The sequence below is a fragment of the Trachinotus anak genome, unplaced genomic scaffold (assembly GCF_046630095.1).
Source record: "Trachinotus anak isolate AG129_WGS33_773 ecotype Australia unplaced genomic scaffold, CSIRO_AGI_Tana_v1 ptg000010l, whole genome shotgun sequence".
Classification (NCBI taxonomy): Eukaryota; Metazoa; Chordata; class Actinopteri; order Carangiformes; family Carangidae; genus Trachinotus; species Trachinotus anak.
In genome coordinates this window covers 979,931-995,320 of record NW_027273861.1, presented here as the reverse complement: position 1 = coordinate 995,320, position 15,390 = coordinate 979,931, and the positions used below count along the sequence as shown (strand labels likewise).

Genomic DNA, 15,390 nt, shown 5'->3' with positions numbered 1-15,390 from the left:
CTAATCACTTCTGGAGGAGACAGGTGAATCAGAGAGTTTTTCTAGATTTAAATTGAGGGGAGCTGTGTTTACAGAAAGAACTACATACCACTCTGCAGACTCAGTACATACCAAGCTAAAAAATGTTTTAGTATAAAACATCTGTTCCTGCATTTTTGAGCCATGAGCAAGGTTTTCACTCTTAAATGCCTGTAAGCATATGCAACTTAGTTATACTCATATTTACCTGCATTTTCATTTATAGACAACATCTATCCAGAGCAGTCTGATACTGTCTAAAGGATAAAATATGCCAATACTACAACAAAAATAGAAATGATAATTCCAATAATATGGAAAAAAAAATCTGAATCTTATAAGACCTGTATCACACAAATTATCCAAGAAAGAAACAATGATCACAGAAGCTACTCCACAGAAAATTAGTAAGTAGAGAAAATAGACAATAATGATACTCTTCCTTTTTGAATCGCAAAAGGAAGTAACACTGGACCAGATTTTATAATAATGATTCTAACATCAATATGAAGAAAGGATGTTCACTGCCGGGAGAAACAAACTATATTTACCTTCACCTTCTGTGAAAGTAGAGTACAGTCCTATGATCTATTAGTTATATCATAGAAATGTTAAGGTTTTTTTTTAAATCATGTTCATGGTGGAGGATCTTGTCCCCCAATCACTGATCAATCGATGGTGTTACTGACTTTATTTTTGTGGTGGTGTCAGGCAAGTTCTGATCATACATGTTATACTGAAACATAAAGCATCACGCTGCTCTCTCTCACTACAAACAAGGTGTAGTACAGTTAGACATGATTGCCTAAACATTGCCCAATTCAGCTGTAACATGGAATAGTTGTATAATTACATGAAATAATGCAAAGCCATGTGGCATGTTTTAACATGGCTAAATATGTAGCTGAGCTCTGTGTTCTTTGCCTGGGGAATATTTCTATGCATTTTTCTCATCTTTTTCTCACATGATCACAAGTTTTCTTTTCATCATCAAGGCAACATCAAGGCATGAACTGACATGCACCTTTGCTGCAGTCTACAGTGGCAGTAACCATCCTATGGGGAAATACTATGTGGAGGCATTTAGAGACAGCGCAAGGCAGGTCAGGAAGTAAAGACATGAGCCAGCGCAGAGTGGGTAACTCTAGTCTGAAATATTCCTGGCAACTAAGAAAGCAACTGTAGCTCCTGTTGGAGTTCAGCCCGCAGCTCTCCTCCCCTGCTGATAATGATGCCACACAGTGGCAGTGCGTTTCGCACCATTCAGCTGATAACCAGAGGAATTTCGCTCCCAGTTTCAACACCTATATCTGCTTTCAATTTAATCACACATGCTCTCCCGTGCTTGTTCATTAAACTCCATCCTAATCCAGAACATAAACTGAAGTGTGAGAAGTATTTCACCTTCTAGCCTCTAAAGGCCAGAGCAGACATCTGGGTCTGTAAAGTGATTATTTTACCATTGGGAGTCCATTTTCCTCCTCAGAGCTGTTCACAGAGTTCCTGAAAACAACTGTCATTCCTTTTTAATTCACACACTCCTGTCTACAGCAGTTGGTTGGAAGGTGACTCTGATTTGCCAGTAAATGTCTGTGAAAATGAAGTAGAATAGAGTAGATTAAAAATCTAATTAAACATTAAGTTAAATGGTAATGGAATTGAATGAAACTGGAAATTGTTTTTAAAGCTCCCATATTTTACACTTTTAAAGTGTTGATCTCCATCAGAAGATATATTTGTGGTTTTAAGAACCAAAAACCATCTCAGTGTAGTTTTACATCTCCTCTCTCAGGCTTCTCTCTGGAGCTCTAACAGTAGGTCAGAGCCAGTCAGAAGAAAGGCTTGTAGCCTTTGATGGGCAACAGATTGTAGCATACTACTGCAACTTGGTAAAACTAATGATGATGGTCAGTCAGCGCTGAACATTCAACATTCAAATTCTGATTCCTAGTTAATTTTTGTGCGGAGCTTAACACTGGAGCCTTTAGCCTCAACTACTTTATGCCATTAACTTTGTATTTTTTCTCTCCCGTAGTTTGTGCTTCTCCTCTCTCTCCCTCTCTCTGTCCTCATTCTGCAGGTCTCTCTGCCTCGGGAGCAGCAGGATCCAGATCCACCACTACTCATCTTTACTATTAACCACTGTTATCTGTCTTTATTATTGATAACACCATTACCTACACAGCTGTTCCTGGACTCTCTGTCTCTCTTCTCTCCTCTCTCCTCCCCCCACCCCCCTTTTTTTTCTCCTCCTAAACCCAACCGGTCGAGGCAGACGGCCGCCCACCCTGAGCCCGGTTCTGTTGGAGGTTTCTTCCTGTTAAAAGGGAGCTTTTCCTCCCCCCTGTTGCCAAGTGCTGCTCTTTGTGGGAACTGTTGGGTTTTTCTCTGTAACAAAGTAAGGTCTTGACCTGACCCTGTAAAGTGCCTCGAGATAATATATATTATGATTTGGTGCTATACAAATAAAATTGAATTGAATTGAATTGAATTGGTTCCAGTGTGAACCACTGGATCAACTGGTGGCATCAGGGTCCACTGTGTTGCTGCATCGCAGTCAAATGCATGACTAGTGAAGCATACTGTCCCAGTCTCCAGCTCACTCTCTGGCCTTCTATTGCCCATCTGCTGTTTCAGGAGACTCCTGGGCCCCAAAAGCTTTCTTCAGCTTGACGGCCTCCCTCTCTGCTGTCCACCAGCGGGTTCTCAGGTAGTTGCCACAACAGGCACCTACAATCTTCTGACCACAACTCTAAATAGCCACCTCCACAATGGAGGCTCTGAACATATTCCGCTCAAATTCCATGTCCTTGTCTCCAACCTCCCTCAGGATTCATAAGAAATTCTTCCAGAGATGGGAGTTAAAGACCTCACTGACAAGGGCCTCAGCCAGTCCGTCCCAGGCCACCCTCACTACATGTTTGGGTTTACCAGGTCTGTCTGGCAGCCTCCTCCACCATCTGATCCAACTCACCATCAGGAAGTGATAAGTTGACAGCTCTGCTCCTCTGTTTATCATCGTGTCCAAGACACATGGCCACAGATCTGATGATGACCCTGTCGTTCTCTGGGAAGAGAACGACAGGGTCATCATCACACACCCACCCAACACCCACCCAACTCCAGAAAGGGAGAAAGTCCAGCCCCTCTCCAGGAGTTTGGCTCCAGAGCCAGTGCTATGCTGTGGTGGTGAGTCTAACCATATGTAGTCGGCCCTGCTCCACCTCCAATACCAACTCCAGCTCCTTCCCCATCAGAGGGGTGAGATTCCATGTCCCTAGGGCTGGTCTGTGATATACGGGGATGGCATGCCTAGGTCTCCATCCTTGCCTGTTACCCAGCTGGCATTGCACCCCAGCTGGTGACCTCATGTCATTTTTTTTGGGTTGTGGCCAACATGGATCCATGGGTCAAGGGCCGTCCACCAGACGCTCACTGGCGATGGGGCCCTGGTCTCCCTGGTATGGGCTAGGTGACGCATTCCTGAAAAGAACCATTCATCAGGGTTGTGTGACTCGCTCTTATACTGGTCCCTCTCCTAGGACCAGTTCGCCTTGACCATAGCAGGGGCTGTTCTCAACAACACAGCTCCCAGGATCACTGGGACACACAAACCCTTCACCACGTAAAGGGTTGTGTTTCTCACCTGCAATAAAAATATGCTTTAAAAGTTCATTATGGTTGTTTATTTCTCACAACATTACCTGCAGCACTGAGTGAGCATGTCTCAGTGACTCGAGAGTCCTCAGGACTGTCTCTGATTTTCCAATTTTAGAAATAGAATGACTCTCTAAAGTTAAGACTGTCATTTTTGTTTCATATATTTCATTTTCATTTTTAGTAATTTCTCCTGACCCAGCCAGTTAGGCGCTACAGGATACATATAGAATCTGTTTATGATTTTTGCACTATTAATATAATCACTGACACCAACAACCACAGGTCAGTGCCTATGGTTGTTGCCTGTCATGCAGAATATTAACTCAGCTTCATCCTCGTCCTCTGATACAACTTGTCATTATGCAGTTGGACCAGGATGCTGCTAGATGAGGGAGATTAACTAACCATGGCACAGCTGGCATGTATGTTTACATACACCAGGAGTTTGTGTGTTGAGTTGAGTAGATGTCAACATATGTCTGAGTGAGTGAAGTGGCTGCACTAAAAGAGGACACTGAGAGTGCACAGTGCAACAGCAGCACTGTGCAGCAGCAAGGTTTTCAGACAAGAGGAGGGAAGAGAGAAATAACCACAAATGTGTTATATTGCAGTTTATGCATGCATGCTGCTCTTTCCTCTGGACAGCCAAAGCAGCCAAATGACTGATTGTAAATCACTTTACAATCATGTACTGTGAAAACAGTGGCATAAAAACTTTCATGACGCAGCTGTTTACATTGTTGTTTTTTTTACTGAATATGATTATAAGGCTGTTTTGTTAAGAGTAAAAACACTGGAAAAGGCGATGTTCTATTTACTCATGGAACTCCACTTTTTGATTTCTGCCCTGTGGTTTTCACAGCCACTAAATTTTAACTCTAGTCACCAAGTCAGTAAAGAGCGAGGGCAGACCACAGCAACTGACCACTGATCTCCTTTGTTGCAGAACTAATAACGTGGCTGCACTAACACTCTGGCCTACCCCACCTTACCTGTAGCAACGTCTGTCGTCAAGATCAAGTATGCACTTGGGTGTTATTTTATTCCCCTTTCAAATGTACTGGTTAAAGTTAAGTAAATAAGCACTCTGGTATTAACTGATGGGTTGTTGTTTGTGGGTATTTGAGTGACTTGTGATAGTGTTTGATCGTCCATCCATTATCTATACTGCTTATCCACACAGGGTAAGGGGCTGGAGCCAATCCCAGCTGACACTGGGCGAGGATTCCATTCTATTGCTGACATATAGAGACAAACAATTAAGTCTCCAGTTAACCTATCATGCATGTCTTTGGACTGTGGGAGGAAGCAGGGGTATCTGGGGGGGAACCCACGCAGGGAGAACATGCAAACTCACACAGAAAGGCCCCAGGCCTGGGGTTCGATCCCAGAACCTTCTTGCTGTGAGGCAACAGTGCTAACTGTGTGTTAGAATAATAATGATTTGTCAGCAAGAGGGAGCAGCAGAGGGCATCTGTGGTCATTTGTTGCCCTCTGTTGTTGCTTTTATTGTGCATGGACCACACTGAGTCACAGATCAAATTGATGTTACATTAATAATTAGATTGAAGAACAAGTAAACCTAACAGGAAGCCTTTAGTGGGGAATTGGTGTGATTGGGAAGCAAAGAGAGCATAATGTACAATATACAGAGACACAAAAACAGGCATTCACTCACACACACACAACATAGCCTTGGGTGAGCCTCCCGTCATGGACTAGATTTCCTAAAGTCTGAAAACAGACATAAAAGCATAGCATAAAAGCAGCTGGTGAAATATCAGTTGACTTTTTGGACCGACCTGATCTCCTCAGTGGAGAAATTCTGATGTAGTAGTTGCTAACACTGCCCCTTTAGGGAGGTTTCCTACTGATGTGTCATTGCAAATAGTCCATTGGTTTTTTTAAGGGGGAAAACCTGCATTTGGGACCTGCTGTGGAGTAAAGTTTGTTAGCCCTCAGGGGCCCGCTAACAGGCTGGGGCCCCAAGCAGATGCCTGCCTTGCCTGTTCACAAGCTGTGTCTCTGACTGTGGCTATTTGTCACCAAAATAATGACAATTGTCTGGGGGAAGAAATTATTCCTACACAACAAGGCATCATACTCTGGGTACTTTCTGTAGGTGTATCAGTTTAATGATGAAGGGGAGAGGAAACAGACACAGTGAGACTGTTTCATAGGAAATATTGCACTGTGTGTGCAGCAGCAGCAGGATAGATTTCAATGAGCGCAGGTATCCCAGTCATATGAAAATTCAAGAGTTATTTTATACCTTACATGCTTGAATCTGTCCTTCACTCAAATAGATCTGTTCATTAAAGGGTTAAACCCACTGTCAATAAAACATCTTTCTCCTAACTATACTGCCAGGAGGGACTTCACTTTTATCCCACATCAGCAAAACTCAGCAACATAGTGTGTTTGATCTCCCATCAGCCCACAGCACAGTCCTATGTGGGGTGGCCAGACTTAAGACTGGACCATCCAGTGGCTCTGTCATTGAATATTACTATGTCATAAGCACTGGTGAGTGCTGTGTACTCCTGCTTCTAATGGGTTTTGGTTCTATATGAATAAAAATGTAGTTGACTTAGTATAAAATACCCTCAAACATTAGAGGCTGCAGCTGCTCTGTAAGTTACAACAAAAAAGCTACAAATTAAGCCACCACAACGTTTTGGGCAATGCCACACACACATTAACAAGGTAACAACAGTGCTTTGAGGTTCATATGAAAACTTTGACTACCACAGAAGTCAGAAATGTTCAGATGATATTTGTATGAATTAAATCATGTGTGTTTCCTTTTCCTCACAGAAGAGTGGTCACTGATGCAGGAAGAGGAAATCCAACAGGGCAGATGGCAGCGCTTCGCTCGTGACCCAAATTCACCAAGATCGTCAAGAAGGAAGCACAAGAAGACCAAGAGCAGCCGCGACTGTCATTTGGAGAGGAAGGAGATGCGGGTGCGGGACCTCGGTCTCGGCTATGACTCGGATGAGATCGTCCTCTTCAAGTACTGTGTTGGCACATGTCACAGCTCCCGCAAGAACTATGACCTGGCCCTCAAGACGCTGATGGACAATGGGAGCATCTCCAGCAAAAAGGTCAGCAGTCACCCCTGCTGTCGGCCTACTCGCTATGAGACCGTGTCCTTTATGGACACACAGACTACCTGGCAAACAATTAAGTGGCTCTCAGCCGCCAACTGCAGCTGTGTGGGCTGACTGCATAAAGGAGAGTCTATCTGCAATACACAAAAAGAGAAAATTTCTTGTGTGAAAGAGCAGGATATTGTGAGTCCTGGTGTCCACTTTGGGGAACACAAACCTGGTTCATGTGGTCTGAGTGTGGGCCTGAGGTGGGATCCACAGTGCTGTGGCCAGAGCCCTCCCTCTGCTAATAGCTTGGCTGTAGTTGATGTAGGTTCAGATACCTTCAGATAGAGCCTGGTGGCTCCAGCAGGGTATCTGGATGTCTGCCTGCAGCCTGGGGCAGTGGAGGGTTTGTTTAAATGCCACCAGCAGTAAGATCAGAGGAGGACACTTTCAGTTCCGTATTTTATATTTTGTGTCCTTCATTCAGCCTATTGAAGGCTTCCACGTTTTAGACGTTCTGAGTGACTCATTACATTCACAATGGTAAATTGATAACTTAAATGTTATTTTGGACGAGGAGCTCACTTGGAGCTGTCACCAGTTTTCTGATCAGTTATTCAGCTGATTCATTGACTAGTAATCAAGTGAAAGCTTGTATTAGAGGAGGCTAACTGTAGGAAATTGTGACTATTCAGCAGGTTTGAAGGGTAACATCTTACTTAATTTTGTTCACAAATTACTAATTTTACCCATTTACAGTAATCAACAGAATGGAAACACTATTATTCATCATCCTGCAATTAACTTCCAGGGATGTCAAAGATGAGACAAAGTTAAGCCTAAAAACCAAAATTCAAAGGTTATCCACTTATCTCAGATCTCCAGATCAAAATAAAACTGTATGAAAGGTAGACATCTCTATTAGATTGTTTATGACCATGGTTACAAAATGAGGAGTTGATGAAACAAATTACTTTGTGAACCAATTTAATTTGACAGTAAAAATAATCAATTGTTACAAACATTAATTTGAGGTACGAATTACTTTGTGCTCACAATACAGAGGCTGTGTCTCAATTCAAGGGCTCCTTCCTTTGAAGGACGCTGCTTCCTTTGAAGGCCGCAGCTTAGAAAGGTGTGGCCCTTCATTACACAAAGACCGAACCAAAATGAGACGGTCTGGTCTATAATGGGTTTTCACTTTTTGCCACCAGTTGTGCCCATCCTTAATGTTGCATCACACAGCACAGCCCCTGTTGCCTTGCAACCTTGAAAATGAATAACTTTTTAGGTTTTAAAGCCCTTGGTTTTAACAGTTGTACAGTTAGCTGTTGAACTGAGCGGAACTCAATACTGAAAAGTAATCCTCAGGCTCTCTGTCAGTGCCGTTTGCTGCCATATCATTTTCACTATGGCCACGCAAAGAATCTTGGAATAATTTGGGTCATACAGGATCCACCTGTTCGAGCCTTCACTGACCAGGAAAAGAAAAGTTGCATTTGACAAAGCCCCCTAAATGGGACAGCCAGTCACGCCTCTTTGATGCTGCCTCTGAAGGATGTGGCTCCTGAATTGGGACAAAGCTAATGTTTACACATTGTATTTGCCAAACTCGATACAGAAAAACTTAAAGTCCAAGTATCAGTAATATTGAAAGTCCTTTTAAAATGATAACACTATATATTTATAATAATGACTCTAGTCCTTTTTATTTTAACTGTTGCTGCAGCTGGGAAGAAAACAATTTCTTTTTTATGTTACACTGCAACGCAACAACCCCATCACAGCCCCACTTGACATACAGTGTAACTGTGACATGAAAAAAGTTGAAAATGTCTATTGAAATAGATTTGAAGTTGAAGAAGACTGTTTCATGGCTTGAAGTGTGATTCAAGTCAATTCAAGAAAAGTCTGCACGTGAGCGCAGTAACATTTTAACATTGACATTTTGTGCTGTTAGCCTGCTGACTTCTTAGCTTGCTAACAAAGCCAAAAATTAGGAGACAATTGTCCCCATGTGAAAAGAGAAGTCTGCCTAATCAGACAACTCACTTTCAGTTTGAACATTGCCGACTTACACCCACACCACTTCAACATTTCTCTTTGCTTCTTGGCTTTATAGATTATTATAGATTATTATACTTATCATAAGGTTAGTTGTCCTTAAAGATCTGATCATCAGTAAACATCATGTCACGTAAGAGACACAATAAAAACAAATAGTATGGTCAAAGTTGTCATATTGACATTTACGATGTTTTGATTCACAATATCAACTTATGCATTGAGTAACACTAAAGAAAACATTCCACCTTAAAAGTTGCTGTTGTAGCTGTCAATTAAATTCTTTTTTCTACCTATCTATGATTAAACAAGAAAAACATTTACATAGAGACTTGACAAAGTCAGCCTGTTACATTTGTTCTGCTGGAGATAAAAGCTAGCTTAGCTACATTTCCATAGCCTAGCCTGCTAGCTTAGCTCGACCTGTGTCTGCACTGCAGCTTTTCCTCAGGATGGATGTTTCTAAGCTGCAGCTTTGTTTGCTCGACACAAATACGTCGACTAAATCATTCAAAACACAGATTACCTGTGTTCATTCACCTGCATCCACGCTATCATCTAATACTGCTTAGCTAGATGTTTGTCTGACTGCTGCGTCATCTTCTCAACATGATGAAACCGTGCATGAAGTCAGTCTCACGTCTGATCCTGTGGTCAGTTACAGTTGACTAATGTCTGTAAACGTGCCACTGTAGGAACAGTCGTCATGCAAATAAGCCACAACTTAACTGTGTGCATGCACATCCGTCACAGGTGCACCCCAGTACTTAAACAAATACCACTGCACCTCTGATACTTAAACATTATTTGCCAAAAGCTAGTTATTCACTGAACCTCCATGACTGAGCCAAGGTCCTTCTGAATCCACTGCAAAGCTTCTAAAATCTGTCAAAACAGAACTCAGTTTAACCAGTTGGTAGAAATATATATATATATATATACATATCTACAATATTTTGATAAAAGTTCTTGTCAGCATGTCTGACATATATATTAGTTTTGTTTTGTAAATACAATGGTCTTTATAAGACCAAAATTTGCATTCACCATGTGATACAGAGCAGCTCAACTCTGTAACATAATGTCTGCTCCAGGAAAAGTTGTTATTGAAGCAACTGTTATCAGTCCTCCAGTCTCTCTCTCTCACACACACACACACACACACACACACATACACGCACACACACACACACACACACACACACACACACACACACACACACACACACACACACACACATTTATTTTAGTGGATGATGTATAATGCTTTTCATGACCCCAGTAGCTTCAAAATTCAGAGAAGCAGATCAGATGATAACATTCTCACCTCTAGCCAACCTGTTCTAATTGTAAATGCCATTTGTTTCAGCACAGCTTGTTTACATTTCTGTCAACAGCCTATAATAGGATGCCATCACAAACATAGTCATAAGCCAAACATCCATCTGAGTGACAGCTTTTCACCACTTGGTCTATTTCCAGAGCAGGTGTGATATCATACCACTGTAGTACAACCTGTAGTTCAAACAACACACGTGTGGAAAATCAGTTAAAACATAATATCAAGTGCTTGTATTTCACTGTTGTAGAGCAAATTGGATGTAATACAGTCACATGTAAACAACTGCAGAGTTTCCTAAATCACCACGAACAAAACTTCACACTGACTGACTGATAATGGCTGTAAGATGATGTGCTATAAATTTTACATTGGGATAAGAAGGCTGCTAGAAAAAAGATACTCTTGAATTCAGATAAACCTCAATTCTTTCAAAACAGTCTGAGCATTGTAATCCCAGTAACGTTAGGAAGAGCTCATGATTATAACAAGTAAACTATGCTTAATGTATCATCATATAACAAACTGCTAGTGTTGGACACATAATTCAATAACTTTTTGCACTACTATTATGTTTTTATATCATGGTTTCAGTAGGATTTTTCAATTTACAGATTAACATACAGTATATTGTAATAGTAGGCAAAATTTATTAAATGTTTTTCAAGTGCAAAAACACAGGACATCATCCCAAGCCTCTGCAGTGGGATGTTACTATGGTTTTAGATGCACTGACCCGCATTTGTGGGTGTTTGTCTTTGTGCACAGTTGAAATGACAACCAAATCTGTGACCATGAAACACATTAATTTTACATATTTTGGTTTATTATCATAATATAATATAATGTAAAGTGTTATTACATTTTTCATGAATAAATAGCCACTGAATCTATCATGTAATAATCATCACAATATTCTGTTCTCATGATTTTCATTACATTATATGCTGATGATTCCATCTGTCATTATAGTATCTGAAGATATTACATTATTAGTTTCAGTGAACACACACTGGCATTAAATGCTGGCTCTGGTGTTCTGGAGTATCATGGGGACCATGGATCAGTTAGATGTAGTCACTACATTTTTACAGTCATTTTTGTAACATTGTGTATAAATACATTTATTACAGGTTGAGATTCATGTTCCACTCCTACAAACTGCATGTTAATGAGACTTTGAGAAATGTGAGTGGACCACATATGGCTCAGCCACATCTGACAAATGAAACAGATTTGGATCCTAAACAGTGGAGAACTTTAGAATGGACTATTAAATATCATGTACTGGAATACTTATTGTATGAGACAAAGGAGTCTGATCATTCTTTCAAATTAAACAAAAATAGTCGTTGGCTTTGATCAGGCCATGAAATACGTTCTTATCTCAACTTTTTGTTGACCAAAGAGTTTTGGTAACACTTCACAAATTTAAACCAAACCCTGTTGCTGTATAAGATCACCTTCGACAGAGCTAGGCTAACTGTTTGGATGTGACAAACACAGGCAAGGGGTGCTTCTCAATTTCCTTTGTCTCTTGAATGTTAGATGGAAGAGATGCAACAAAAAGATGCAAGAGGAGAAAACACGTTTTTTAAAGAGAGGACATGTCCATACCTCTGAACAGTCATCTGAAGCAACTTCAGTTTCTGATGACGATCTAATATTGATAAGGCCGTACAGTTTCTACTATGTCTGCATGTTTTACCTGAGATAATGCTTTGACATGCATCTGCACATTCATTAATGTTGTATTTATACTGTAAATAGATCGTTCAAACCTTAGTTTGTAAAGTTAATGTTCAGACTGTGGAAGATTTAAAATGTCTAAATTAAAACAAATCAAACAACAAAACATGTAATGCAATAACCACTGTTATATGCAATGTCTCAGGTTTGCTACTGTCAGCAGTGACAACTACGACTTTGTCCCTGAGCTGTGATTGGAGAGACATGGATCTATTTTTAAAAAGGCTGCCCTGCATCTCCTCATGAGAGCTATGAAACTACATTGGCAGGTCTGCTCTGCTCTCTGCTGGACAACACACATCTTCACTTTATTTTCTGTGCTGTGATTTCATTTTAATGTGGCATGGAAAAATCACAAAAAAATTAATGGAGTTATTAAAAACAAAGGTCTAAATAGTTTTTTCATGTAATTATGACAGTAAACTCAGGAACACAGAACATTTTATTTTCACTTTATTTCTTTGATTTGTTTTTATTTAGGCATTAAGACACAATGCTTTATCTATTTATTGATTAATTGTGTCTGCGTTCATTGACATTCTGTTTGTCAGTTCCTTATCTAATAATCCAGGTTATGATGAGAATGTCTTACTAAGTAGTGTTTATGTTTTAGCTGAAGTTAAGAGGAGATTTTTAGCCTCATAGCTGAAAGACAATAGGTTCCTCCTCTGCATTAATGTTATTCATGATGAAATGGTAAAAAATAACCAACAACAAAAAGGGAAAACTGCAATAAATGATGATGATGAAGTCATTTTATGCTTCCTTATTAAACTGTCCTACAATTACCACAGATAACAGAAACTGAATAAGAGAAGTGAAACATCCTTATGATGCCGGAGGAGCAAGGAGTGAGGAGACATGAAGTGAGGCGAGTAAATGAGAAGCCCCCTATGATTAGATTAAATTGTTACCAGTCTCCTCATCTGACGGTGGATAAGAAAATTCACAAGCATATTTCTAAATGGTTTAATTTTAAGATCAGAAGTATATCATCCAGAGAGAAAGGGAGAGATTCATTCATTAATAAAGTCACTGTTCTGAAGAACTAAACTCATGTTGCTCCAATGACAAAACAGTAAATGAAATATGAAATATTGTTTTACTGAGCTTTCACCTGGTGTAAATACAGTAGTTTCTAAGGCCTTCTATCACTGTTTAAGTCAAAATCTTACTTCTCTGTTAGATGCTATGCATCATGCCTTAATGTATATAAAAATTTTTATTGTTTAAATTATTTTATTTATTCTTTATTTGCATTAAACCTGCTCTGAGGATGTTTATTATCGATACATTATACAGTTGCCAGTTTTTATTTACCCAAGGGAAAAAAATAAAATATAATGTAAATCATACAATATCATAGAGAACATGAATATGTACATGTTTGTATAGAACAATGCATATGAAGTCAGGATGAGGTATTGATATTGAACATGGGCTGTCCCTCATTTTATTTTGCCCACACGTTTGACATCAGGCTCATAGCAAACTTAAAGCATCTTCATAATGGAGCAGATGGAGTCTGACTGTATAATCATCATGTATGATCATTACTAGCCAGTTAGAGCTGGTGTTTTGTGGGTTGTAGAGCATTAGTATGTGTGAGATTCATGCTGATACATCCTTCAATTAAAGACAGCATTATCTAAATATATGCACTGTATGTATTTCTGTTTATTCTATCACAATGTGAAACCGTAAATGTTGAAGCAGAAAACAAATGAATTGTGAGACAAAGTATAACAGATGTGGAAATACATGATGTAAAATATATTTTCAAATATATTAACCACTAACTTGTCATTTTAGTTAGAAAAAGTAAAATGAATCGATTGATTATGGAATGAGTTTACAACACACCTTTCAAATGCAAACTATAATTTTCCTATGAAAACCATAATTTTCAAAACGTCAACTTCTCATGAGCCAAGAAAAGCAGCCCCTGTGTTCAGCAGTGAGACAGTGCATCTCGTAGATAATGTCATAGATTTTTTACATTGTTTATTTAGCTTGGTAGGAGAATAGGAGGAACAGTGAATACTGCATAGATTATATTAGCATTTAACTTTGTAAAAGTCTGTCTCTGCGGATCTGCACAGAAGTCAAGCCTGGGGTGGAAAGAGTAATTTGCTCATTTACTGACAAGTGTTGGTACACATACACAAAACACAGTTGTAATAAGTAAGATGGAGAAACTGACATAAAACATGTCTGCAAAGGACCGAGCTGACCTTTATTTTGATTTTCAACTTCTACCAATTACATTTAGATACAACCAAACTGCACTGTCTTTTATAAGGAAGATGATCTGTGTGTGGGTTGTGTTGAGAGAAAACATGTTTTTGAATGAATGAGTCACTGGGTTTATTAACAGCAGAAGGAAAGATGGTGTGTTTTGTTAAAGGTGATAAAAGACATTGTGTCTGAAGTCACTATGAAGTTTGTCTGTATTAAACCAAACCACCATCTTTTCCTGTCCTTAACTACAAAAAGTGTCATAACGCTGCAGTCACAACAAATGGATACAGTAGGCTCACTGCAAGATCAGATATGATGTTTTGGTGGAAATCAAATACACTGTGGATAAACATTTTACTGATTTGTTCTGTATCAATGATTTTGTCAAATATGTAAATTAACAACATGTTTGACAAACATAATCCAGTTGCAATTGCATGTCACACAAGACATATTTGCTGTTTGAGTTTAGTTGAATAGAAACGTAATATCTAGGAGGCAGGGTTGTTTAATTAACAATTTAGTACCAGCCTAAAACATGCTTATAACGCCTTATAATCCTAACTGCGCAAGGTTTCAGACAAAGTGTAAGTGAGAAGGGGAATGAGTATGAAGGAGTAGTGTAAACTGTGACCTGGCCTCAGTGTGCTGCCAGGGAACATTACCAAGTGACGAGTGACTGACACCCCTGCTACAAAATGCCAACACTCAGCAGTGCACTGCTGAATCAGAGCCACTGGACTGTTGTGCTCTTACACTAGGGCTCTAATCTCTACTGTATGTCATAGCCCAGTAATGAGACAGTAAACTTCTGTGAGCAACCAAGCAGTTTGCAGCTGAGGACTTTAGAAATTCTAATAAACCTCATATAAGAAATGTTTATAGTCTTCATCTACATCATTGTACTGTATTTATCTTGAATATATTCAGCATTTTTGATTGTATTCTGAAAAGCCTTCTGACCACTGTTTTTGTACATGATTAGTAATAAAACATGGAACAAAATCTTTTGTCTGGCTTTGGTTAATACGCATTGATCTATTTTCCCGATCACACTGTAACTTTTGTAACTTATAATTAGAGAGAGAGAGAGAGAGAGAGAGAGAGAGAGAGAGAGAAGGTCAGAGTGAGTTCAGCTGCTGAATGAGACAAAAAATTAAGATTAAAATTAGGAGTTCAGATTCCACGATTCCTTGTTTTTAAAATCTCCTTTTGGTTATT

The 15,390-nt window shown here is 39.6% G+C and overlaps 1 protein-coding gene across 1 annotated transcript in view; it reads left to right on the top strand.

Annotated features, from left to right (window-relative positions):
* Positions 1 to 13,583, top strand: part of LOC139626471 (neurturin) — a 30,817-nt gene extending 17,234 nt beyond the window's left edge. Inside the window, exon 4 of the mRNA XM_071486783.1 lies at positions 6,496 to 13,583. Within this exon, the coding sequence (XP_071342884.1) occupies positions 6,496 to 6,905 (410 nt within the window). The 3' untranslated portion in view covers positions 6,906 to 13,583. The remainder of the gene's footprint in view (positions 1 to 6,495) is intronic.
* Positions 13,584 to 15,390: the final 1,807 nt, after the last annotated feature.